The sequence below is a fragment of the Bufo bufo genome, chromosome 10 (genome assembly GCF_905171765.1).
Source record: "Bufo bufo chromosome 10, aBufBuf1.1, whole genome shotgun sequence".
NCBI lineage: Eukaryota > Metazoa > Chordata > Amphibia > Anura > Bufonidae > Bufo > Bufo bufo.
This window is the reverse complement of record NC_053398.1, coordinates 54,843,685-54,870,393: the sequence shown is the minus strand read 5'-3', so window position 1 is coordinate 54,870,393 and position 26,709 is coordinate 54,843,685. Positions and strand designations below refer to the sequence as shown.

At 47.9% G+C, this 26,709-nt stretch overlaps 1 protein-coding gene across 1 annotated transcript in view; it reads left to right on the top strand.

The window, feature by feature from the left end:
* Positions 1-26,709, top strand: part of LOC120980869 (solute carrier family 22 member 6-B-like) — a 127,292-nt gene that overhangs the window by 32,142 nt on the left and 68,441 nt on the right. Inside the window, exon 2 of the mRNA XM_040410221.1 lies at positions 18,196-18,299. Coding sequence (XP_040266155.1) covers positions 18,196-18,299 — 104 coding nt within the window. The remainder of the gene's footprint in view (positions 1-18,195; positions 18,300-26,709) is intronic.

The following is a 26,709-nucleotide window of genomic DNA, read 5'->3' as shown; positions in this document are numbered from 1 at the left end:
ACCAGAGGGTCCACTAACACCACCACGACCATGTCCACGTCCGCGTCCCTTATTAGATGTTTTCCTCATTGTTCCCGTTCACCACAATTTTGAGAATGGCAAATTTGGGAATGTTTTTTCAACCCAGAAAAAAAAGTGTGCTTTTACGGTCACTACAAATAACTTGACCAGCTAAAACAGTAGAGATTTGGTTAAATAGAGATGTGAGGCCTGTTTTTTTTTGCGCTGTGTGACAGGTATAGGTTTAATCACAGAATCAGATTTCTATCAGCACGCTAGCGTGTGTCTTAGGTTTTTCTGAATGACACTATCACTAGCTTCAATGTAAGATATTCTTTTTGGGATAGATTTCAAATAGGCCTCAAATACCAGAAACTAGTTATTTTGAGAATGGCAAATTTGGGAATGGTTTTTCAACCCAGAAAAAAAAGTGTGCTTTTACGGTCACTACAAATAACTTGACCAGCTAAAACAGTAGAGATTTGGTTAAATAGAGATGTGAGGCCTGTTTTTTTTTGCGCTGTGTGACAGGTATAGGTTTAATCACAGAATCAGATTTCTATCAGCACACTAGCGTGTGTCTTAGGTTTTTCTGAATGACACTATCACTAGCTTCAATGTAAGATATTCTTTTTGGGATAGATTTCAAGTAGGCCTCAAATACCAGAAACTAGTTATTTTGAGAATGGCAAATTTGGGATTGGTTTTTCAACCCAGAAAAAAAAGTGTGCTTTTACGGTCACTACAAATAACTTGACCAGCTAAAACAGTAGAGATTTGGTTAAATAGAGATGTGAGGCCTGTTTTTTTTTGCGCTGTGTGACAGGTATAGGTTTAATCACAGAATCAGATTTCTATCAGCACGCTAGCGTGTGTCTTGGGTTTTTCTGAATGACACTATCACTAGCTTCAATGTAAGATATTCTTTTTGGGATAGATTTCAAGTAGGCCTCAAATACCAGAAACTAGTTATTTTGAGAATGGCAAATTTGGGAATGGTTTTTCAACCCAGAAAAAAAGTGTGCTTTTACGGTCACTTCAAATAACTTGACCAGCTAAAACAGTACAGATTTGGTTGAATAGAAATGTCAGGTCTATTTTTTAGGCGTTGGGTGACAGGCTCAACTTGCCCCTGATGTAATATATGGCCAAAAAATAACCACACTGTTGATGGTTAAATGCACTTGGGTGACACAGGTTCAGCCTGCACCAGATGTAGTATATGGCCAAAAAATAATCAGACTGTCGATGGTTAAATGCACTTCGGTGACACAGGCTCAGCCTGCAGCTGATGTAGTATATGGCCAAAAAATAACCAGACTGTTGATGGTTAAATGCACTTCGGTGACACAGGCTCAGCCTGCAGCTGATGTAGGATATAGCACAAAATAACCACACTATCGATGGTTAAATACACTTGGTGATAGCTTGTGCTGGCGCACCACAAGTCACAAAATGGCCGCCGATCACCCCTGAAAAAAAGTGATCTAAAAACGCTCTGGGCAGCCTCAAAAAAGTGAGCAAGTCAATAATAGCACTTCAATGATCCACAGCTGCAGATCGATCACAGAATCAAGTCTTTTGGAGGAGTTAATCTGCCTAATCTCGCCCTAACGTCGCAGCTGCAACCTCTCCCTATACTGATCATAGCAGAGTGACGTGCGGCGCTACGTGACTCCAGTTTAAATAGAGGCTGGGTCACATGCTGCACTGGCCAATCACAGCCATGCCAATAGTAGGCATGGCTGTGATGGCCTCTTGGGGCAAGTAGTATGACGCTTGTTGATTGGCTGCTTTGCAGCCTTTCAAAAAGCGCCAAGAAAGAGCCGAACACCGAACCCGAACCCGGACTTTTACGAAAATGTTCGGGTTCGGGTCCGTGTCACGGACACCCCAAAATTCGGTACGAACCCGAACTATACAGTTCGGGTTCGCTCATCCCTAGACATAAGACACCCCTAGCCAAGAGTCGGTGTGTTACTCTGACACGAAGCTTAGTGGGCATGATCCGGGAGCAGATCCTATGCCCCCACCTATCCTGAACCTGCCTCTGTCATTTTCTGTTCCCTCAGTGAAAGAAGTATTATATGCCGTAGGCTTGACTCTACTTTTCAGCAAGGAATAGTGTTGGGCGAGCATGCTCAGCCGAACACTTATTTTACTCGAGCACATGCAATGCTAGTCACATAGCGCTGAATACCGCGTGTGCTCCAGCCTCCTTTCCGCAAGTTTGTTGGCTGCTACGCTACCAATAAACGTGCAAGTAAGTACTGCCATTCACTGTAATGATGTAGCCATGTTGGCTACTGGCAATACAGTGATTGGCTGGCTAGAACGCGTCATCGAGTTCTATATAGCACCCAATGACACGTGTTCGGCTCAGTCTTAGTCAGGGAGAGCTGGAGAGCAGAAAGGAGAGATAGTGTAGGGAGTGAAATTGAAATAGGATTTTTTTTAGCTTTTATACTTGTTATAGACCCAAAAGTCCTTTTAAGGACTATAGTTGTATCTGGCAGCAATATATATTTTTAGCGCAACCTGCGCTAAATAGCTTGCAATTGTTTGGCTGCTGCAGACAGCGACATTATCTGCGCTACATGTCCTGTGTAACATGTGCGCAGCCTAAAAATTTCTGTGACATCCAATGTACTTTTTCTATAGACGGTGTCCGCTGCGGACAGTTATATTACCTGGGCTACATCTCCTGTATAACGTTTGCGTATCCGAAACATCAGTTACATTCAGTCGAATTTTTTTGCTGTTGGTGGCAGCGACGTTACCTGCGCTACATCTCCAGTATAACATTAGCGCATCCGAAATATCAGTGACATTCAGTGTAATTTTTTTCGCCGCTGGTGACAGCGACATTATATGCGCTAAATCTCACGTGTAACGTGTGCGCAGCCTAAAAATATCTGTGACATCCAGTGTACTTTTTCTGTAGACGGTGTCTGCTGTGGACAGTTATATTACCTGCGCTACATCTTCTGTATAACGTTTGCGTATCCGAAATATCAGTGACATTCAGTCTAATTTTTTTGCTGCTGGTGGCAGCGACATTACCTGCGCTACATCTCCTACATAACATTTGCCCATCCTAAATATCAGTGACATTAATTCAGTCTAATTTTTTATTAGCCGCTGGTGACAGTGACATTACTTGCGCTAAACCTCCTGTATAACGTTTGCGCATCCTAAATATCAGTCACAATCATTCAGTGTAATTTTTTATTAGGCAGTGGTGACAGTGATATTACTTGCGCTATACCTCCTGTATAACATTTGTGCAACCTAAATATCAGTGACATGAATTCAGTGTAATTTTTTATTAGGCAGTGATGACAGCGAAATTACTTGCGCTATACCTCCTGTTTAGCGTGTGCGCATTCTAAATATCAGTGACATTCATTCAGTGTAATGTTTTATTAGGCGGTGGTGACAGCGACATTACTTGCGCTATACCTCCAGATGCGGCCGGACTAGAGGTGGAGCCTTAGGGGGAGGCCGACATGACGGGGGGTCGGGTTCAGGAAGACCCCTTGTTTCCGTGGCCGTCTCTCCTCCCCTTTCCTCTTCTTTCCCCCTCGGCTGGGAGTTGGTGGGGGGGGAGCTGGAGTTGGTGGGGGGATCAGGGATTGGTTAGGTTGAATGTAGGGGGTGGGGTTAAGGGGTTAAATAGGTAGCATTGGGGAGAGAAAGGGGCCATTTTGGGAAAAAATCGGGAAAGTGTACAGCGCGATATGGAGCTGGAGGAAGCCATCAAGCGCTTGAAAGCAGAGGTGGAGGTGCGGGGGCCAGGCTGCATCCAGGAGCAATTGCAGCAGTTGTTAGGGGGGGCGGCTCAGGCTACAGCTTTGCCTCAGCCCCCGACGCCCCGGCGGTCCTCAGAGGACCCTCCATGCAAGGGATAGGCCAAGAAAACTCCTTACTGTGGTCCCTGGCGTGGGAGGAATCCAGCAGATAGGCAGAGCCCGCGAGGCACTGGATCCGGACCAGGTACGGCGGGCACCTTCCGTTGTCCAGGGGAAGGGGGGCCCCCCAGCGCGGTCAGATGATCGAGATGAACGGGGCTGCTGCCAACCAAGGGGAGCCAGGCAGCAGGCCTCCATCACCAGCATCAGGACGGCAGTCTGGGAGAAGCTCCGCTCCCTCTAAAGACCTTGTGGTGGAGAGCATAACATTCCTGGCTGGAGTGCACCAGGGAGCAGAGTACAGCACAGTCCTGGACGGCACATGGGGCGTCAACGCTGAGGACCGGACTTCGGGATTCAGGACCTTCGACTGAAAGGGTCACAGCACCCAGGCAGCCAGGTGAGTGCACATGGGGACCCTTAGCACAGTTAGGGGCGGGTAACGGAGGAGGAGAGGGATCCCAGAGGGATTTAGGTAGAGGCGTAGGGCAGTTGTTGGGGGGTTTAGCGGGTTTGTTAGCGGCTTTGGGTATGGGGGCGCATCCCTGTTACCGGCTTGGGGGGTGGCGGGAGACCCAAGGGGGCCCAATATGGCACGAGGGGGTGACCAGGGGCCGGCTAGTCCGGGGGTATCAGTGCAGACGCAGGCAGGGGGAGCAGCGGAGGTCAATGCGGTACGGTTAGATGACCGGGCAAAAGGGGAGGTATACATGTGTTTCGAGGGCCCGCTGGGGGCCCATTTGAAACAGGACATTAAGGACCGCATATGGAAAGGGTAGTATGTGGAAATATCAACAGAAAGCGGTACGCCCGGAAATAAGGTGGGACCACAAGGACATAGCCCTGTGGTTGAAGGTGACGGCGCCTGTGCGACCGGCGCAGTCCTATCGTGGGGAATTCGTGGGCGGGACTCAATCTTCGGGATCAGTCGCATCGGCGAAGGGTTTTTGTTTTTCCTTCAACGACCGGAACTGCAGATTTGGTGCCAAGTGCAAATTTAAGAGAGAGTGTTCCAATTGCGGGGGATCCCATGGAGCATCGCGGTGTTTCAAAGGCCGTAGGCAAAAAGGGGGGGGATGGTAATTCCAAAGGTGGAGACGCCAGTCAATTTGGAAAGGATGGAGCCCTTTCTAAGTAGATATCCGAACAGGACGGCGGAGGTTTTGTTACGGGAGGGTTTTTCCCAGGGTTTTCAAATCCCATTTATACCAGGGGAGGCGGTTTTGTTAAAAAGGAACTTAGGGTCGGCCAGGGAACATCTGGATTTGGTGGCGGAGAAACTTAGGAAGGAGGTAGGGCTGGGCAGGATGGCGGGTCCGTTCGCTGTTCCGCCGTTTGAGAATTTACGCGTGTCTCCGCTGAGGGTGGTTCCCAAAAAGGAGGCGAATAAGTTTCGGCTTAATCATCATCTGTCCTTCCCAAATGTTTTGTCTGTCAATGATGGTATTGATCCGGCCCTGTGTTCGGTGGTATATACATCATTTGACACAGCGGTGGCATGGGTGGAGAAGTTGGGTAGGGGGGCGTTAATGGCGAAGACAGACATTGAGGCGGCGTTTGGGTTGCTGCCGGTACATCTGGACTGTTTACACTTGTTGGGCTGTTTTTGGGACGGGTATTTTTTTGTTGAGCGTTGTTTACCAATGGGGTGTTCGCTGTCATGCGCGTACTTCTAAACGTTTAGTTCGTTTTTGGAGTGGGTGGTGGCTGATTCGACTGGGTGTGATTCCATCATTCATTACCTAGACGATTTCCTTTGCATTACCTAGACGATTTCCCCCTGGAGTCAAACGTTTGCACTATGTTGTTACATTTGTTGTTTCAGGTATTTGCAGCGTTTGGAGTTCCGTTGGCGACAGAAAAGACGGTGGGTCCGGCGGTGGGGCTGAGCTTCCTGGGGATTGTTATCGACACGCAAAAAAATGGAATGTAGGCTGCCGCGGGACAAGTTGGACGATTTGAAAGGAGAAGTGGGGAGGGCAGCTCGGTTGCGAAAAATTAAGTTGCGGGAGTTGCAGTCCCTTTTGGGGAAGCTCAGCTTTGCATGCCGCATCATGCCTATGGGGAGGGTGTTTAGCAGACGGTTAGTTGGGGCAACGGCGGGCGTGACTTCACCACATCATTACATTCGTTTGGGGAGGGAGTTGCGAGCGGACTTGCAGGTTTGGAGTTAATTTTTGGAGCGGTTCAACGGTCGCTCGCTGTTTATGGATGAGGTGGTGAATGCATTTGATTGTGAATTGTTTATGGATGCTGCAGGGAGTGGGGGATTTGGGGCTTACTGGGGAGGCCAGTGGTGTGCAGGGAGTTGGCCGAAAGGTTGGGCTGAGAAAGGTTGGTTGCGGAACCTGGCTTTGCTAGAACTTTTTCCATTGTCTTGGCTGTTTTGCTGTGGGGGGAGGCTTTTCGGGATAAGAAGGTGCGGTTCCACTGTGACAACTTAGGTGTGGTGCAGGCGATAAATGGGCTATCGGTGTCATCGCCGTTGGTAGTACAATTGCTTCAGTGATTGGTGTTAGAGTGTTTGGCACTGAATGCTTGGGTGGTGGCGGTGCATGTACCAGGTGTGAATAACAAAATCGCTGAAGCTCTTTCTCGTTCACAGTGGGATCGTTTCCGGCAGCTGGCCCCGCAAGTAGAATAGGTAGGGAAGGAGTGTCCGAGCGGGTGGTGGGAGGTTCTGGAGGAACGATAGCAAGGCTCGTACAGGCTTCCTTGGCGCCCAGTACGTGGGCAACATATCTACCAGCATGGAAATGTTGGGAGGAGTAGTGTAGTAGTTTGGGAGGCGGGATTGAAGATGGGGAGGTGTCGTTACTGTCGTTTTTTTGGGGCATTGCAAGGATGAAGGCTGGTCGGTGGCGAAGATTAACCGGTACATGGCAGAGTTGGCATTTGGTTTTAAGTTGCGGAAGATGGGGGACGTTACCAAATCTTTTTTAGTCACCAGAGCTTTGAAGGGTTGGTGGCGGTTGGGGGTGTGGGTGGATGGTAGGCATCCAGTATCATTTGAGTTGCTGTTAAAGCTGGAGGAACAGTTACGGCGGGTTTGTAGTTCAAAAGGGGAGAGGTGGTTGTTTAAGTTGGCCTTTTTGTTGGCGTTTTTTGGGGCATTGCGGTTGGGGCAATTGGTTTGTCTGACAACCCGGCAGGTGGGAGTTTTGCTTAGATCGGACGTAGAGCTGTGTCAAGATCGGGTGGAATTTGTTATTCGGCGATCGAAAACAGATGTGTAAGGAAGAGGGAAGAGAGTGGTGTTGTTCAGTGTACCGGGCTGCTCAATGTGCCCGGTTTGTTGTATGCGGGATTATGGGTCAGTTGAGTTAAGGGGTCGTCCATTTTTAGTGCATGCAGGTGGCTCCATTTTGTCACGGTTCCAATTTACTGCTGTTTTTGACAGATGTCTGGTTAGGTTGAGTTTAAAAGGGGTGGGGTATTCCAGCCACTCATTTTGGATCGGAGCAGCCACCGAGGCGGCTCGGTGGGGTTTAGGGGACGATGTAATAAAAAGTATAGGTCGCTGGGAGTCGGTCCGTTTTAGGTCGTATGTCCAGGTCAATCGTTTGTAACTACAAGGGCCGTGGGGTAAGGTGTTGTGGGTATTGTAAGGTTAGCACGAGTTAGGTGAGGTTGTATTGTTTAGTTTGATTTTCTCGTTTCAGGTGCGGTGCCTGCACTGGTATGGATACTGGGGCATTCGTATGTTTTCTGGAGAGCCGCCCGGGCAGCAGTTCGGCCGGACGGTGAGCAACTTGGTTTCCCGCGGTCAGAGGCGGTGGTAAGGTGGTTAGGGCGAAGGGGCATGGTATGGAGTGGGGTGCTGCCGGATATACACCTATTTGTCAGATTGGATAGGGCGCTGGATATCTTGGTGCTGCATGTGGGCGGCAACGACTTGGCAGCATGGCCATTGCGGGAGATCTTGGGTGATATGAAATTTGATTTGTTGAGATTATGGGCCCTGTTTCCTTAGTTGATAACAGTGTGGTCGGATATTGTTCTGAGGAAGGTTTGGAGGAAGGCCCGTTCGGTTGAGGGAGTGAATAGAGCAAGGGTGAAGTTGAACTGAGCGATGGGTCAGTTTATGGCTAAGAATGGGGCAGTGGTGGTGAGACATAGATAGCTGGAGAACAGAGTGGGTGCCTTCTGGAGGGCAGATGGTGTGCATCTGAATGGAGTAGGAATCGACATGTGGAGCTTGGCGCTGCAAGACGGCATTGAGATTGTGCTTGGTGTGTGGAGGGACGCGCAGTCTTGAGGGGTCAAGTCTGCGGGTCTGTGACGGGGGAGGTCCTTGAAGTCGGTGTTGTTCTATGATGATGAGGATGGGAGGGCTCCCAGTTTGGGCTGAAGTGTTGGGGGGCCATTCAGTGGTGCTATATATATTGTGATATACTGTTATATATATCTTACATGTTGTATTGTTTAATAAACGGCTGCTGTGGCCAATCAATTCCAGCCTGGTCTCTGTGTGGTTCTTAAGGTGAAAGTACAGAAGAGTAGGGTGGGGGGAAGTTACTTGGGTCCAGGTGGGGAGTGAGGTTTAGCATAGGAAATTTGGGTTGGGGGGATTGGGGGTCGAGCAGGAGGTAACCCGTACCCTCGTCAAGATGCAGCCGGACTAGAGGTGGAGCCTTAGGGGGAGGCCGACATGGCGGGGGGTCGGGTTCAGGAAGACCCCTTGTTTCCGTGGCCGTGTCTCCTCTCCTCCCCTTTCCGCTTCTTTCCCACTCGGCTGGGAGTTGGTGGGGGGGAGGCTGGAGTTGGGGGGGGATCAGGGATTGGTTAGGTTGAATGTGGGGGGTGGGGTTAAGGGGTTAAATAGGTAGCATTGGGGGGAGAAAGGGGCCATTTTGTCCCGACCGCCCGTTATTGGTACGAGGCAAATTTATCTTTATTATAGTCATGGGTGCAGTCAGGTGAGGTGGGTGGTAAAGTACGGGGTTAAGTTGGTTCGAGGGTACAATTGTCACGGCAGCTGCTGCGGGGGGAGGTCCTTGTTGTTCTATGGTAATGAGGATGGGAGGGCTCCTCGGTGGGGCTGGACTCCCAGTTTGGGCCGAAGTGTTGGGGGACCATTCAGTGGTGCTTCGGAGCTGGTGGGAACGCCTGGGAGCAAGGTGGCACCCCAGCGGGGAAATTTTTGGGATTTTGGGGCTTCAAGGACCTCCCCATTACAATAAATCGGTTATATATATATATATATATATAATTATTGTTAAATATATTGTGATATACTGTTATATACAGTATATCTTACATGTTGTATTGTTTAATAAACGGCTGCTGTGGCCAATCAATTCCAGCCTGGTGTCTGTGTGGTTCTTAAGGTGAAAGTCCGGAAGAGAAGGGTGGGGGTAAGTTACTTGGGTCCAGGTGGGGAGTGAGGTTTAGCGTAGCAAATTTGGGTCGGGGGGATTGGGGGTCGAGCAGGAGGTAACCCGTACCCCTGTCATTTATAACGTGTGCGCATACTAAAAATCAGTGATATTCATTCAGTGTAATTTTTTATTAGGTGGTGGTGACATGGACCTTACTTGCACTATACCCCCTGTTTAACATGTGCGCATCCTAAAATATCTGTGACATTCTGTGTACTTTATTTGCACATACACTTACAAAACCTGCGCTGCTGTACGTGTGACATACTTGCAAGCATATATACCATTTATTATGAGCAAGGCGAGCAGTAAGGGACAGAGAAGTGGCCGTGCTGCTGATGGTGCTCACAGAGGCCGTGGCCCTGGGCGCGGTGAAACTGTGCCTGCTGCCAGAGCACAAGAAACACACTCATCCACGATACCTAGCTTCATGTCCCAGTTTGCAGGGTGGTGCAGGACACCACTCGAAGTCACACCAGTGCGACCAGGTGGTTAGTTGGATTTCAGCAGATAATGCTTACAGTGGGTTAAGCAACACCCTGTCTTCCACAAAGTCCAGTCTCAGTAGCCAAGAGTCTGGTCAACAGAATCCTCACCCTGATACTCCTTGCACCCACCATGGAGAATCTTGGCAAACAAGTGATCCCACACTCGGATATTCCGAGGAGCTGTTTTCATCACCATTCCTTAATTTGCACCTCTCGCCAACCCCGCTTGAAGAGGGACATGAGGAGATCTTGTGCCCTGATTCCCGAACTCTGGAGCATCCACAGTCAGGTGAAGATGACGGTGGGGAATGACTATTAGTGTTTCACGAGGTGGATGATGATGATGAGACACAGTTGCCAATAATTCAACCGCAATTAGTGTCTCAAGAGGTTTATGATGAGGATGAGACACAGTTGTCAATGACTGAGGTTGTTAGGTCAAAAAGTCAGGAGGATGACAAGAGTGAGGAAATGGAAGAGTAGGTGCTGGAAGAAGAAGTCACTGACCCAACCTGTGAAGGTGGCAAGACGAGCGAGGACAGCAGTACAGAGGGGGAGGGATCTGCAGCACCGCACCAGGCTGGAAGAGGCAGTAGGGTGGCAAAAGGAAGAAGGCGGGTCACACCAAAAAGGCCCGCAACTGTTCCCCGGAGCACCCCCTTGTGGCAATCTCCCTTGCCAAGTGGTAGGTGCTCTGCAGTCTGGCGCTTTTTTGAGGAAAGTGCGGACGATAAAAGAATTGTCATTTTCAACCTGTGTTGTACCAAACTGAGCAGGGGTGTGAACACTAGCAACCTCACCACCACCAGCATGATCCGCCACATGGCATCAAAGCACCCTAATAGGTGGGCTGAATGCCTGGGTTCACAACTAGAGTCTGGGGGTCACACCACTGCCTCCTCTTCCCCTGTGTTACGTGCTGGCCAATCCACTGTCCAAGACGCAGGCCCAAATGCCTCCCGCTATGCAACTGGACCTTCACAAGCACCATCAGCTTGCACATCCACTTTTGATTCCCAACGCAGGATACAAATGTCTTTATCCCAGGCCTTTGAACGAAAGCGCAAATACACAGCCACCCACCCACAGACCATAGCACTAAATGCGCACCTTTCCAAATTGCTGGCCCTGGAAATGTTGCCATTTAGGATTGTGGACACTGAGGCTTTCCACAGCCTGATGGCAGCAGCTGTCCCGCAGTACTCTGTCTCCAGCCGACAATATTTTTCACGGTGTGCAGTCCCAGCCTTAAACCAGCATGTGTCCCGTAACATCCGCTGTGCCCTGACCAATGCAGGTATTGGGAAGGTCCACTTAATGACTGACACATGGACAAGTGCTTTTGGCCATGGATGCTACATTTCCCTGACGGCATACTGGGTGAATGTTGTGTAAGCCGGTAGCAAGTCGTACCCTGGGATGGCAAAGGTGCTACTGACGCTAAGGATTGTGGGTCCTACTTCCATCAGGGTTTCCGCCACCACCTACGTTAGTGGCTGCAACCCCCCCTTCTCCTCCTCTGCCTCCTCCTCCACTTCCACCTCTGAATTATCATTTTGCAGCACCAGTCAGACATCAATCAGTAGCTGGAAGCAATGTAGCACTACAGTGGGGAAGAGTATCAGGGACCAGACTGAGCTGTGGCTCTCGCCACTCAACTTACAGGCATGGTTGTGTCTAATAATGGTTGTAACTTGGTGGCGGCTTTGGAGCTCGGCAAGCTCACACACATACCATGCCTAGCCCACGTGTTCAACCTAGTGGTTCAGCGGTTTCTCAAAACCTACCCCAATTTGCCTGAGCTACTGGTGAAGGTGCGCCGCGTGTGTGCCCATTTCCAAAAGTCATCGACAGATTCTGCCGGTCTGGCAACGCTGCAGCAGTGCTTGGAGTTGCCAGCTCACTGACTGTTGTGCGACGTGAGCACACGCTGGAACTCTACATTCCACATGTTGGCCCGGCTTTGTGAGCTGCAGAGGGCAGTAGTGGAATACCAGCTGCAAAATAGCTGTTGCCTTTCCAGTCAGCTTTCGCTATTCACAAGCCACGAGTGGGCATGCAACTTTGAGGAATCAACACAGATGATGAGTGGCGATAACGCTATTATCAGCGTAACCATCCCACTTCTGTGTCTACTCAAACGCTCGCTGCTCACAATTAAGGTGGATGCTTTGTATGTGGAAGAGGTGGAAATGGAGGAAGACAGTACACAGGGTGATAGCCAGACCACCCTCAGTTCGTCTTCTCAGTGCAAATTGGATGATGAGGAGGAGGAGAAGGAGGAGGAGCAGGAGATGGTTGCCTCTGCTACAGAGGGTAGTACCCATGGAAGTTTTATTCCATCTGTTCAGCATGGATGAGTAGAAGAGGAGGAAGAGGATAAAGAGATTGAGAGTCATCCTCCTGATGAGGACAGCGAAGTCTTGTCTGTTGGGACTCTGGCACACATGGCTGACTTTATGTTAGGCTGCCTTTCCCGTGACCCTCGCGTTGTACGCATTTTGGCCAACACCGATTACTGATTGTTCACCCTTCTCGACCCCAGCTACAAAGAGAACTTCTCATCTCTCATTTCTGTGGTGGAGAAGACAAGCAAAATGGTCCAATACCAGAAGGTCCTTGTGGAAAAATTGCTCCAAAAATTTCCAGCTGACAACGCTGGCTGCACAGTACGTAATTCCTTGGCCAACCAGGGAGGGGAGACAAGAGGAACACACAGCAGTTCCAACAGAGGCAGGGCATCACTGTCCAAGGCCTTGGACAGTTTTATGACACCCCGCCAGCACCCTCAACCTGATGTGGGGCCTAGTGTCACAAGGAGGGAACATTTTTGGAAGATGGTGAAGGAGTACATAGCAGACCATGTCAGCGTCCTCAGTTATCTTACAACTATTGGGTGTTTAAGCTGGCACGAACTGGAGGTGCTGGCCCGTTTTGTCAGAGCGTTTATTTAGTGCTGCTGGGGGCATAATAACTGATAATCGCATCCGCCTGTCAACTGAAAATGCTGACCGGTTGACTGAACAAGGCCTGGATTGCCCCTGACTTCTCTACCCCACAAGAGGAAAGCGGCTGAAAATAAAGGCACTTTAAATGTGGCTTTTATGGTGTATTGAATACACTGTATTGCCATGCACCCCTTCCACCACTAAAAAGGGTATTTGGTTCAATCTCTCTTTTCTCGTCTTCCTCCTCCATCATATCAACATGCCTATAAGGCTGCCCTTACTCCTAATGTTTTAGAGGGTCAGCTCAGCAGCAGGCCCTCATCCGTAATGTTTTAGATGGTCAGATCACCAGCAGGCACTCTCCCCTAATGTTTTAGATGGTCAGATCACCAGCAGGCACTCGCCCCTAATGCTTTAGAGGGTCAGTTCAGCAGTAGACCCTCACCCCTAATGTTTTAGAAGGTCAGATCAGCCGCAGGCACTCGCCCCTAATGTTTTTGATGGTCAGATCAGCAGCAAGCACCCGCCCCCTAATGTTTTTGAGGGTCAGCTCAGCAGCAGGCCCTCACCCCTAATGTTTTAGAGGGTCAGCTCAACAGCAGACCCTCACCCCTAATGTTTTAGATGGTCACATCAGCAGCAGGCCCTCACCCCTAATGTTTTAGATGGTCAGATCAGCAGCAGGCACTCGCCCCTAATGTTTTAGATGGTCAGCTCAGCAGCAGGCCTTCGCCTATAATGTTTTAGATGGTCAGATCAGCAGGCCCTTGCTCCAATCGTTTTTGAGGGTCACCAGCAGGCCATCAATCATAATTTTTTAAGGGTGTGTATGATACCCTCCTTTATGTGTAATAAAGGGTGTATTGTTGTGCCGATTCCTTGTAATTTTCGGCAGCTCTTTCACTTAGTGCATAGGCTTTATGAGTGTAGGAGTCCCACTACCTGAACAATTGTACCACAATGTGAATGAGCCCCTTCTTTATGTGATATACAGGTTGTATTGGTGTGCCTCTTCCTTTTAATTTTTGGCAGCACTTGCACTTTATATACAAGTAATAATGTTTTCATAACAATTTTTCCTCTAAAATCGATTTTATCTTCGGTTTGGTGCGTATTATTGTCAGTCTGTAAAATTGGCGTACTACTCGAACAACATCGTTCCCAGCAGCGACCTGGGAGTCCAAGATGCATCCAGACATCCTCCCCATGCTGTTCCCGAACCATTTCAGTGATGTTTCTATCAATTTCTGACCTTTTCATGTGAACCAGACACCCTCTCCTCTTCAGAGAAGGGGGTGCCTGGTTTAATGCTCGGGTTCTCCCATTGATTTCCATTGTGTTCGGGTGCTCGGTAGAGCACCCGAGCATCCCGAGGTGTTCTACTCGAGCACCCGAGCACTTTGGTGCTCGACCAACACTAGCGTGGACGAGCTACTAGAGGGCAGTCAGCAGCTACTGCCCAACCAAGATCTGGAGGAGACATCCGCCACTTCCTCCGGTAGATGGACAAGTAGTGGTGATGAAAGTCGCATAGGAGAAGGTGTTGTAAGCGGTCAGGCTCCTGGCACTGAGACAGCTGATGGGGACATCAGTGATGTGCAGACAGTAGCGGATGATGATTATGTAGCTGATCGCTCTTGGGAGTCGTGTGAAGAAGGGGCTTCATCATCATCATCAAGAGAAGAAGATGGCAGCTTACGCAGGAGGCACCGGCTGAGCCAGCAAGGTGGTAATGTGGCCGTGAGTCAGTAGTGGGAGGTTGGGAGCCAAATGTGCCTGGGGTAGACCACCCACTTCGCAGGAGCCTACCTGCCCGGAAAGTAGCGGTACAGGGGTTCACAGAGGCAGCGGTAGAAGGCAGTCAGCAGGAAGTGTTGGAAGGAAACTGCCATACTATGAGGTGTGGCAATTTTTGTTAAGCCGCCAGAGCAGGTGAACATGGCCATTTGCCAAATTTGTGGTCAGAAGGTGAAGCGTGGCCAGGGTGTCAATGTTGGCACCACTGCCCTGCGTCAACATATGCAGCATAAAGTGGCCTGGGAGAACCGTGGCTCTGAGGAGGTGGTCCAGCCTGCTGTAGGAACAGCTGCATCACCCAGTGGCACGCACCCAATTTCCTGCAGTCAAGGCTCCACCACCTCAGCCGAAGGGAGCTTTCTAACCTTTCCATCATCTGCTGGTCCTGATGCTCCTGCTCCTCATCCTTGCACTCCTCGTCAGTCATTCCATCAGCAATCGATCACTGAAGCGATTGCCAAGATACAACAGTATGCGTGCACTCATCCAACGGCTCAGAAGCTGAACGTGCTCTTGGCCAAGTTGCTGGTGCTGCAGTCCCTCCCTTTCCAAGTGGTGAACTCTGTATTTTCAGACTGATGGCTTTTGCGGAGCCGAGGTCGAGAGTTCAAAGCCATCATTTCTTTGCGAAAAAGGCAGTAATAGCCCTGCATACATATGTAGAACAGAAGGTGGGCCAGTCCTTGAGCCTGTTAGTGTCTGCCAAAGTGCATGTCAGCTCCGAGGTGTTGAGCTGTAACTACGGTCAAGGGCAATATATGTTCTTTATTGCCCACTGTGTAAATGTGGTTCCTGCCCAGCCACACCACCAACTTGGCCAGGTGACGCTGCTTCCGCCTCCACATTCTCACGCCATTGGTACTGCGACAATATCCGCCTCCAAATTCTCCACCATGTCCTCAGCCTTGACTGCAGGGACAATTCATGGTGCTCCTCCAGCATACCACATGTGCAGGGCACGGCAGTGTCAGGCTGTTCTGCAACTAGTTTGCCTGGGCAAACAGAGTCACACAGGGGAGGAATTGCTCCACGTCGTTCATCAAGAAATCAAATCCTGGCTTTCTCCTCGACAACTCAAAATCGGAACCATGGTGACCAACAATGGGAAGAACATGGTGTCAGCGCTGTGTCAAGGAGGGCTGAGCCATGCGCCCTGTTCAATCTGGTTGTAAAGTGGTTTCTGAAGTCTACCACGCATCTGCAAGACACCCTGAAAATGGCCAGAAAACTTTGCATGCACTTCAGCTACTCGTGCACTGCTAAGCACACCCTCCTTGAGCTGCAGTGGCAGAACGGCTTCCCCCAACATAGGCTGATATGCAATGTTTCCACCCTTTAGAATTCCACCCTCCATATGTTGGACCGATTATATGAACAGAGAAAGGCCATAAATGATTTCTTGATGATACAGGCCAACAGAGGTACTCCCCTGTGTAACTTCGATGTTAGCCAGTGGCAGCTCATGCGTGACACCTGCCGTTTGCTCGGGCCCTTTGAGTAGGCCACTTTATTTGTCAGTCAACAGGACTACGGGATGAACAACATCATTCCACTGATTCATGTCCTGGAACAGATGCTGCTAAATGTGGCAGGTCAGGGGACAGGAGACGTGGTGACTATATCTCATGGCCACATGAGCCCTGTGGGGGCTGAACAAGAGGAGTAGGATGACATTCGAGCTCAAGCAATGCATAGAGAAATGGCTGGTTTTTCTATACAGGTGACAGGAGAGGAGAAGCTGGAGCAGCCAGAGGAGCTAAAGGGCAATGAGGAAGAAGAGGCAGATCACCCAGACACACCATGACAGTATGCCGTGGAGATGGAGGCAGGGAGTCCCTCCGAGTCACTTACGCAAATGGCCCGATGCTTGCTCAGTTGCTTGCGTAGTGACAGCCGAATTGTCACCATTTGGCAGAGGGATGATTACTGGCTCTCCGCCATGTTAGACCCTCGCTACCGGTCGAAAATGGGAGCCTTTTTTACACCCGTGAGAGGGTGTAGTAGAATACAGTCACTGCACATGCCCCGCTGTCATTATAAAAGCAGATGCCGGCCCCCAGCCCCTCCTCCCTCACAGCTGAAAATACAGCAAAATCAGCAGCATTCGCCCCATAAGATGCACTGCTATTTTCCCCCCACTTTTGGGGGGAAAAAAGTGCGTCTTATAGGTACTCAGTTGGCCGCTGTCTACATGCGCCATCGCCCATCCTCATGCAGGTCTGACCGGGGGGGCCCTCTGTGCTCATGTTCCACTGCCATGGCTGCTGGGAGGGTTGGGGGGCAGGAGCAGTACCATCAGCAGCAACTTAAGTCTAGAGTTGCTGATGAGCAGTTTCTGCCCAGCCAGCAGTGTGGCATCAGAGCAGATGTTTAGTGCAGCGGGGGCAATAGTTACCCCAAGGAAAACTCGCCTGTCCACCCAAAATGTGGAGAAACTGATGTTTGAGAAGATGAATCAGGCGAGGATCAGACAGGATTTTCAAACACAGTTTTCAGTATTCTGATGCTGCCATCCGCCTGATGCCACACCTGCTGCCAGGTACTCTTACTGCCACCCACCATCTTCAGCTGGTGCTGGTATTGCCCCCCCACACCTCCCCACTATGTCACTGAGCCACTCTGCAGTCTCCTCATGCTGCTTCCACTTCCCCACTCTGTCACTCAGCCTATCTATGGTCTTCTCATGCTGCTGCCACCTTACCACTCTGTGGTCTCCTCATGCTGCTGCCACTTCACAGCTCTATGGTCTCCTCATGCTGCAGCTACCTCAACAACCTGTCACTGGGCAACTCTGTGGTCTCCTCATGCTTCTGACAACTCAACAATCTGTCACTGGGCCACTCTGTGGTCTCCTTATGCTGCTGCCACCTCACCACTCTGTGGTCTCCTCATGCTACTTCCACCTCACCACTCTGTCACTGAGCCACTCTGTGGTCTATTCGTGCTGCTGCCACCTCACTACTCTGTCACTGGTCCACTCTGTGGTCTCCTCATGCTGCTGCCACCTCACCACTCTGTCACTGGGCCACTCTGTGGTCTCCTCATGCTGCTGCCACCTCAACACTATGTCACTGAGCCACTCTGTGGTCTCCTCATGCTGCTGCCCCCTCAACACTCTGTCATTGGGCCACTCTGTGGACTTCTCATGTTGTTCCCACCCTCCCCACTCCATGACTGGGCGACTATTTTGCCTTTTTGGCCTGGTTGACACAATCTGGCACAATAGAAAACGGATCCGTCATCCATTGACTTTCAATAGTGTTCAAGATGGTCTTGGCTATGTTAAAGATAATCTGAACGGATGCAGACGGTTGTATTATATGAACGGATCCGTCTGTGCAGATCCATGACGGATCCCCACCAAACGCGAGTGTCAAAGTAGCCTTAGACTGGGACTATTGTAATACATGGTTTGACCACTAATAGGATACAGTCGATGAATGCATGTGTTTGGGATGTCTAATCAACCCATTAGACCCTTCAAATTATTTAGCTTTAGTGATATTCTACCTTATTAATGGTTCTGTAAAATATAGTGTTTGAGGTCTACCAGTCAACCAGAGAATAAAAAGACACTGGAAGTGATGAGGGTGACTGAAAGTAACTGAGTGTGATTCGTGAGGAAAAATGGCAACATGTTATCTTATTTACATTCTTCTATTTTTTACAGTGGGATTTGGTCTGTAATCAGAAGAAAATGAGGCAGCTCGCTCAATCCATTTTCATGGCAGGAGTGCTGGTTGGATCCATAATATTTGGTGGGCTATCAGACAAGTAAGATTTACTGCGCTGAAAATAAATCTTTTGATTATCAATGTATTTTTAAATGGAGATAACTTTCTGTAAGGCTGCTTTCGTATCTATTTCTATTCTTCTGCACCATTATAGGAGCATAAGAATGAAAATAACGGAGGTGCCGGATCTGGCACATAATTGACAGAAATGGAGCCTAACAGATCCCATTGAGTATCCATTAGGCCCCTTTTACACGGGCGAGTATTCCGCACGGGTACAATGCGTGAGTTGAACACATTGCACCCACACTGAATCCGGACCCATTCACTTCTATGGGGCTGTGCACATGAGCAGTGATTTTCACGCATCACTTGTGCGTTGAGTGAAAATCGCAGCAAGCTCTATATTCTGCGTTTTCCACGCAACGCAGGCCCCATAGAAGTGAATGGGGCCGCGTGAAAATCGCAAGCATCCGCAAGCAAGTGCGGATGCGGTGCGATTTTCACGCATGGTTGCTAGGTGACGGGCTGGGGACCCGATCTGTATTATTTTCCCTTATAACATAGTTATAAGGGAAAATAATAGCATTCTGAATACAGAATGCATAGTACAATAGTGATGGAGGGGTTAAAAATAAAAATAAAAATTAACTCACCGAGTCCACTTGATCGCGTAGTTGGATCTCTGTCTTCTTCTGTAATGTTGAGATGCCGGCTAAGGACCTGTGGTGACGTCACATCACATGATCCAATCACATGGTCCCTCACCATGGTGATGAACCATGTGATTGAACCATGTGATGAGCACAGTGACGTCATCAAAGGTCCTATTCCTGTGCACAGCAAAGAAGAAGACAGAAGAGATGCCGGCTGCGCGATCAAGTGGATTAAGGTGAGTTAAATATATATATTTTTTTTTTTAACCCCTCCAGCCCTATTGTACTATGCACTCTGTATTAAGAATGCTATTAAATATATATATATGAGTTAAATATATATATATTTTTTTTAACCCCTCCAGCCCTATTGTATTATGCATTCTGTATTAAGAATGCTATTATTTTCCCTTCTAACCATGTTATAAGGGAAAATAATACAATCTACACAACACCTAACCCAAACCCGAACTTCTGTGAAGAAGTCCGGGTTCGGGTCTGGGTACCAAACATGGCAATTTTTCTCACGCGCGTGCAAAACGCATTACAATGTTTTGCACTCGCGCGGAAAAATCGCGCATTTTCCCACAACACACCCGCATCTTATCTGGGCAAAAAAACATGACGCCCGTGTGAAAGAGGCCTTAGGTTTCTATTTGAGAGAACATTTTTTAGTGGAAATTTTTTTTGCACGCTGGATGTCACAGTGCGATTCACTGTGACACTGTGTTGGCATGTAGGCTGACTGGCTGCTGACCTGCGTACTGGCTGTAGGCTGTTACCCATGTATACTGGTTGCTTGGGTGGTGCGTGTTGGCTGTGGCCTTTCTTAGTGTGTGAACTCTTTCCTGTGAATATTGTGCTCCTTGTGTATGTAATGATGTGCAGTTTACTGTGACACTCTGTTGCTGTGTAGACTGCCTGCCTGTGCACGTGCATACTGGCGGCGGTTGCGATTCCCGTGTATGCGAGTTGCTTGTGTGTTGCATACCGGCTGTGGTTTACCTTCCAGTGTATGCTGGTTGCTTGTGTGGTGCGTGCTGGCTACTGTCTTCTATAGTGTGAACTGTATGTACCCTGTGAATTGTGTGTTTCCTGTGTCTGGCTATTTAAACCTGTTTGATGTATGTCCCTGACTTGTGTGGTCAGCCTGGTTATTCTTCAATGTCTTCCTGTCCTAATGTCCCTGTCTGGGAATGCCATGTTCCCCATTCTGCATGGGTTCCAGGCTATGTACAACGTTTCTATATTACTATGTCTTTGTTTTTCCAGATCTGTCTGTGTGTTCCATGCATTGGTTCCGCATGGGTTCTAAGCAATGTATTATTGTTGTCTGATTATGTTCTTATTCCTTGTATCCTGATGTGCATGGGTTCCTGGCTATGTGGCTCTGTCCCTGATCCTGTATCCTGTTTGTGTGTCTGAACAATGTTCTATATTGTTTGCAAAGATTGCTGGTGCCTTGCACCAGAGTCTGTTTCCTTGCAGGTCAGCTGCCAAGTGTACCGGGACCATCCCAGGAAGTAGCAGTCCGGTCTCCCCCCTGCGGCTAAGACCAGATCTTTATATAGGGGTAAAAGGTGAAAACCAGGGGGCACTGGAATAAAGCCCTTAGGGTTTGGCCCAAAGTCAAACCGGTCACTTTGCACAGTGATTACTTCTGCCATTGATCCGCCTGATCCGTACAGCTTGATCTGTTATTGAATCAGCTGTTGATCTTAATTGCAGTTCTTTCCGGGCCTTGTGTGAATGGAGCTGTGCTACACATTTGTAATCACCACTCCATTCCTTTCTATGAGAGTGACCTAGAAAGCAATAGACAGTAGTTGGCTGTCCCATAGAAATGAATAGAGATGTGATCTTGCATATGGACCACCTCTCTATTCACATAGGGTAGGGGACCCCCGTTCTTGTGAATGGTGGGCTTTCAGTAGCTTCACCCCCAGTTATCATACATTTATATGTATTTACAGCACAGCCCTATTGACTTGAATACTAGTGAGCTATGATACCTCACACAACCTATGGACAGGTGTACTACTGTTTTCTGAAGTAAGCAGACATGTTTTCTAATTATGTACAACCACTTTAACCTGTTGGGGACACATGATGTACTGGTACGTCATGATATCCCGGTACTTAAGGACACATGACGTACCGGTACGTCATGTGTATTTCAGATCACCGCTGTGTGGCGGGCGGTGATCAGAACTGGGTGCCTGCTGAAATCAATCAGCAGGCACCCTGGGACAATGCGGGGGGGGGGGGGGGTCCTGGGACCCCCCGTCTCGGCGATCGAGGCAAACCGCAGGTCAATTCAGACCTGCGGTTTGCTGCATTTCCTGGTTATTTGGGTCTCTGGTTACCCGATAACCCAGAACAGGATGGTGATTGGTGGTGTGATAATACACCACCAATCACCATCCTGCGATCCTGAGAGGTGATGGTGACATCACCTCTCAGGATCGCTTCTGATTGGCTGCAGGGCGGGCGGGAGGTTCAAGTTATTGCAGCTCTCCTCTCCTCCTCCTTTCTGTGTCCGGGAGCGAGGAGAGAGGAGCCTGCAATCGGATCTCCTGAACCAGCACCCCCATCTGTGCCCAGCACCCCCTTCTGACCCTCCACAGTGTCAACTGGCACTAAAAGGTACTTAGGGAAAGGTTAGGTTAGGCAGGGATATTCAGGGAAAGTTTAGTAAAAAAAAAAAAAAAAAGTTTGATTGTTGCATCACCCTGATCGGGTGTCTGGGGTCCACAGCACAGCTGTGTGACCCTAGACCCCCCAGGGGTGCTGCAGCTTGCCCCCTTGCCCGCCCCACACACACACATTTTTTTGGGCGCAAGCATTTATTTAATTTTTTTCTGCGTACGCTGACTGTGGTCGGCACTCATAGCATCCGGCCACTGTTAGCGCATCGCATACCTCACCGCTGATCAGCTTCGGACTGCTGATCAGCGAGTTTGAATCATTTTTTTTTTCACATTTTTTGTGCTTTTTAAAAAAAATATATATTTTTTTTTTCTGTTCGGTTTAGGGATAAGTACGCAAAGACCCGTCCCCCACACACACGCACACTAAATAAAGATTTCCACACACGCACACACACACACACTCCCCTATGGCCCGCCAGATGTTCTCACCCGAGGAGGCGTACGCCCAGCTTGCCTCCGACTCTGAGAGCCCTAGTGAGGACAAGGATAACCCCACTTTCCTTTTGTCATCCGCATCCTCCTCATCATCTAGCGATGATGATGAGCCGCCAAGGCGGCGGAGACGCCGCTAAGCGGAGCAAGGGTACCGCCATGTCAGGGACTCTGTGGCCCACACTAGTGCGAGCAGCTCTGGGGCTCGTACTAGTTTTCCGGCCCACCAGATAAGTCCACCGAAGCCCCCTACCGGTGAACTTGCATAGTGTACCCTAGAGCATTTTGAGCCTGTGATTCCTGATTTTGTTGGTCAACCAGGAATCCAGATTCCAGACTATTTTAGTCTTTTTTTCAGTGACCACTTTGTGAATCTGATGGTGGAGCAAACGAACGTGTTCGCCCAACAGTTCATTGCTCAACACCCGGGCTCCTTTTTTGCTAGGGCCGGTGGCTGGACTCCGGTCAGTGCAGCCGAAATGAGGACGTTTTGGGGCCTTGTGCTGCACATGGGCCTAGTAAAGAATATCTGTGTCAGGCATTACTGGAGTTGGGACGTCCTCTACCAGACCCCACTTTACAGTACGGCCATGACACATACCTGGTTTGAGGCAACCCGGAAATGCCTGCATTATGCAGATAATGCAGCATGTCCCCCCCAAGGTGATCCTGCCTATGACCGACTGTACAAAATCAGGTCATCGATCACTTTGGGGCCAAATTTTTGGAGGCCTATGTACCTGGAAGGGAGGTCGCGGTTGATGAGTCTCTCATTGCTTTCAAGGGGAGACTCATTTTCCGCCAGTATGTTACCTCTAAGCAGGCGAGGTATGGTGTGATGCTATACAAACTTTGTGAGAGTACCTCAGGGTACACTTACAAGTTTCGTGTGTACGAGGGGCGAGATTCCCGTATTCAATCCCCAGAATATCCCCCCACTCTGGGTGTTAGCGGGAAACTTGTGTGGGACCTTATGCACCCACTGCTAGATAAGGGTTACCACCTGTACGTGGATAACCTTTATACTAGTATCCTCTTGTTCCAATACCTCACCGCCAGATCCACGTCCGCTTGTGGGACCGTGCAGAAAAATCAATGCAGCCTCCCTACCCACCCCCTCCAGGTACCTATCCACAGGTTTGAGACCCGTGCCCTTACCAGTGGAAACCTGTTGCTGGTCAGATATAAAGACAAGAAGGATGTTTCTTGTACTGTCCACAATTCACGGTAACGGCATCACCCCTGTCCCTGTGCGAGGTACCGCGGCAATAGTCCTCAAGCCCGATTGTATCATCGACTACAATCGGTATATGGGAGGAGTTGATCTCTCTGATCAAGTCCTCAAGCCATATAATGCCATGTGCAAAACCCGGGCATGATACAAAAAAGTTGCGGTCTACTTGGTACAGGTTGCCTTGTACAACTCTTTTGTGCTGTCCCGGAGCGCTGGAAATACAGGGAAATTCTTCCAGTTCTCTGAGGCAGTCCTCAAGGCCCTGATCTTTTCTGACCAGGAAAGAGCAGGCAGGAGTACCTCGGGAACTGGAGGCGCCCGTATCGTCCCTGGCCAACACTTTCCAGGTGTGGTTCCCCCATACTGGAAAGAAGGGACGGACCCAAAAAAGGTGCAGAGTGTGTCACACGAGGGGGATACGAAAGGACACCACCACTCAGTGTGACACGTGCCCCGATCATCCGGGCCTCTGCATTATTGGTTGCTTCAGGGAGTACCACACATCCAATGCGTACTAAATTTATAATTCCCTTCCCCAGTTTTAATTCCATTTAGCCACTGACAATCGAAAAAAAACTATGGTTCTCAGACTTGAGACACTAAAACAAAAACATTTTTATTTTTAAAAAAGTAGACATATTAGGTATCGCCGCATCCGTAATAATCTGCTCTATAAAAGTACCCCATGACCTAACCCCTCAGATGAACACGGTCAAAAAAAAAAGAAAAAAAAAACGTGCACAAAATTGTATTTTTTTTGTCACCTTAAATCCCAAAAAGTGTAATAGCAAGCGATCAAAAAGCCATATGCCCCGCAAAATAGTGCCAATAAAACCGTCCTCTCATCCCGCAAAAAATGATTCCCTACTTAAGAAAATCGGCTAAAAACTAAAAAAAAAATGACTCTTAGACTATGGAGATACTAAAATGTTTTTTTTTGTTTATAAAAGGATAATACAGTGAAAAACCTAAATAAATGTAAAAAATTGACATATTAGGTATCGCCGCGTCCGTAAGAATCTTATCTATAAAAATATCCCATGACCTAACCCCTCAGATGAACACGGTCAAAAAAATAAAAAAAAAAACGGTGCAAAAACAGCTATTTTAATCCATTTTTTCCAGTAACAAAGCAAGGGTTAACAGCCAAACAAAATTTAATATTTATTACCCTGATTCTGCAGTTTACAGAAACACCCGATATGTGGTCGTAAACTGCTGTATGACCAAACGGCAGGGCGCAGAAGAAAATTAACACCATATGGCTTCTGGAAGGCAGATTTTGATGGTGTTTTCTTTTGGCACCATGTCCTATTTGAGGAACCCCTGATGCACCCCTAGAGTAGAAACTCAATAAAAGTGACCCCATCTAAGAAACCAAACCCCTCAAGGTATTCAAAACTGATTTTACAAAATTTATTAACCCTTTAGGTGTTCCTCAACAGTTTATGGCAAATGGAGATGAACTTTCAGAATTTCTATTTTTGGTAACCTTGCCTCAGACAAATGTAATATAGTGCAACCAAAAATCATATGTACCCTAAAAATAGTCCGAACAAAACTGCCACCTTATCCCGTTGTTTCCAAAATGGGGTCACTTTTATGGAGTTTCTACTCTAGGGGTGCATCAGGGGGGCTTCAAATGGGACATGGTGTAAATAAACCAGTCCAGCAAAATCTGCCTTCCAAAAACCACACGGCGCTCCTTTCCCTCTACGCCCTACTATGTGCCCGTACAGTAGTTTAAGACCACATATGCAGTGTTTCTGCAAACTACAGAATCAGGGCAGTAAATTTTGAGTTTTGTTTGGCTGTTAACCCTTGCTTTGTTACTGGAAAAAATGGATTAAAATGGAAAATTTGCCCAAAAATTTAAATTCTGAAACTTCATCTCCATTTGCCAATAACTCTTGTAGAACACCTAAAGCGTTAACTAAGTTTGTAAAATCTGTTTTGAATACCTTGAGGGGTGTTGTTTCTTAGATGGGGTCACTTTTATGGAGTTTCTACTCTAGGGGTGCAATCAGGGGGGCTTCAAATGGGACATGGTGTAAATAAACCAGTCCAGCAAAATCTGCCTTCCAGAAACCACAGGGCACTCCTTTCCCTCTACGCCCTACTGTGTGCCCGTACAGTAGTTTACAACCACATATGAGGTGTTTCTGCAAACTACAGATTCAGGGCCATAAACTTTTATTTCTGTTTGGCTGTTAACTCTTGCTTTGTTACTGGAAAAAATGGATTAAAATGGAAAATTTGCCCAAAAATTTAAATTCTTAAATTTCATCTCCATTTGCAAATAACTCTTGTGGAACACCTAAAGGGTTAACAAAGTTTGTAAAATCTGTTTTGAATACCTTGAGGGTTGTAGTTTCTTAGATGGGGTCACTTTTATGGAGTTTCTACTCTAGGGGCGCATCAGGGGGGCTTCAAATGGAACATGGTGTAAATAAACCAGTCCAGCAAAATCTGCCTTCCAAAAACCACACGGCGCTCCTTTCCCTCTATGCCCTACTGTGTGCCCGTACAGTAGTTTACGACCACATATAGGGTGTTTCTGCAAACTACAGAATCAGGGCAATAAATATTAAGTTTAGTTTGGCTGTTAACCCTCTGTTTGTTACTGGAATAAATGGATTATAATGGAAAATTTGCCTAAAAATTTAAATTCTGAAATTTTATCTCCATTTGCCATTAACTCTTGTGGAACACCTAAAGGGTTAACGACGTTTGTAAAATAAGTTTTGAATACCTTGAGAGAATGGGGTCATTTTTGAGTGGTATTATGTAAGCCTCACAAAGTGACTTTAGACCTGAACTGGTCCTTAAAAAGTGGGTTTTTGAAAATTTCTGAAAAATTTTAAGATTTGCTTCTAAACTTCTAAGCTTTGAAACATCCCCAAAAAATGTAATTCCCAAAATGATCCAAACATGAAGTAGACATATGGGGAATGTAAAGTAATAACTATTTTTGGAGGTATTACTATCTATTATAGAAGTAGAGAAATTGAAACTTGGAAATTTGCTAATTTTTAAAAAATTTTGGTAAATTTGGTATTTTTTTAAAATAAAAATGATTATTTATTTTTTTTGCATTTTGTCATGTCATGAAGTGCAATATGTGAGGAAAAAACATTCTCAGAATGGCCTGGATAAGTAAAAACGTTTTAAAGTTATTCATACATAAAGTGACACTGGTCAGATTTGCAAAAAATAGCCTGGTCCTTAAGGAGAAATATGGCCATGTCCTTAAGGGGTTAAAGTTTTTTTTATTGTCAATTGCAAATGTGTCTAGGACAGTTTTGTACCTAAAGGAAAAAAACACTCCCCTTCTCCCTGGTGCTATGTTCCTGTGCCAAGGGCTCATTCAGCACTCCTTCCATTTCCAGAACTTCTACTCACTGGCCTCACTTTTGA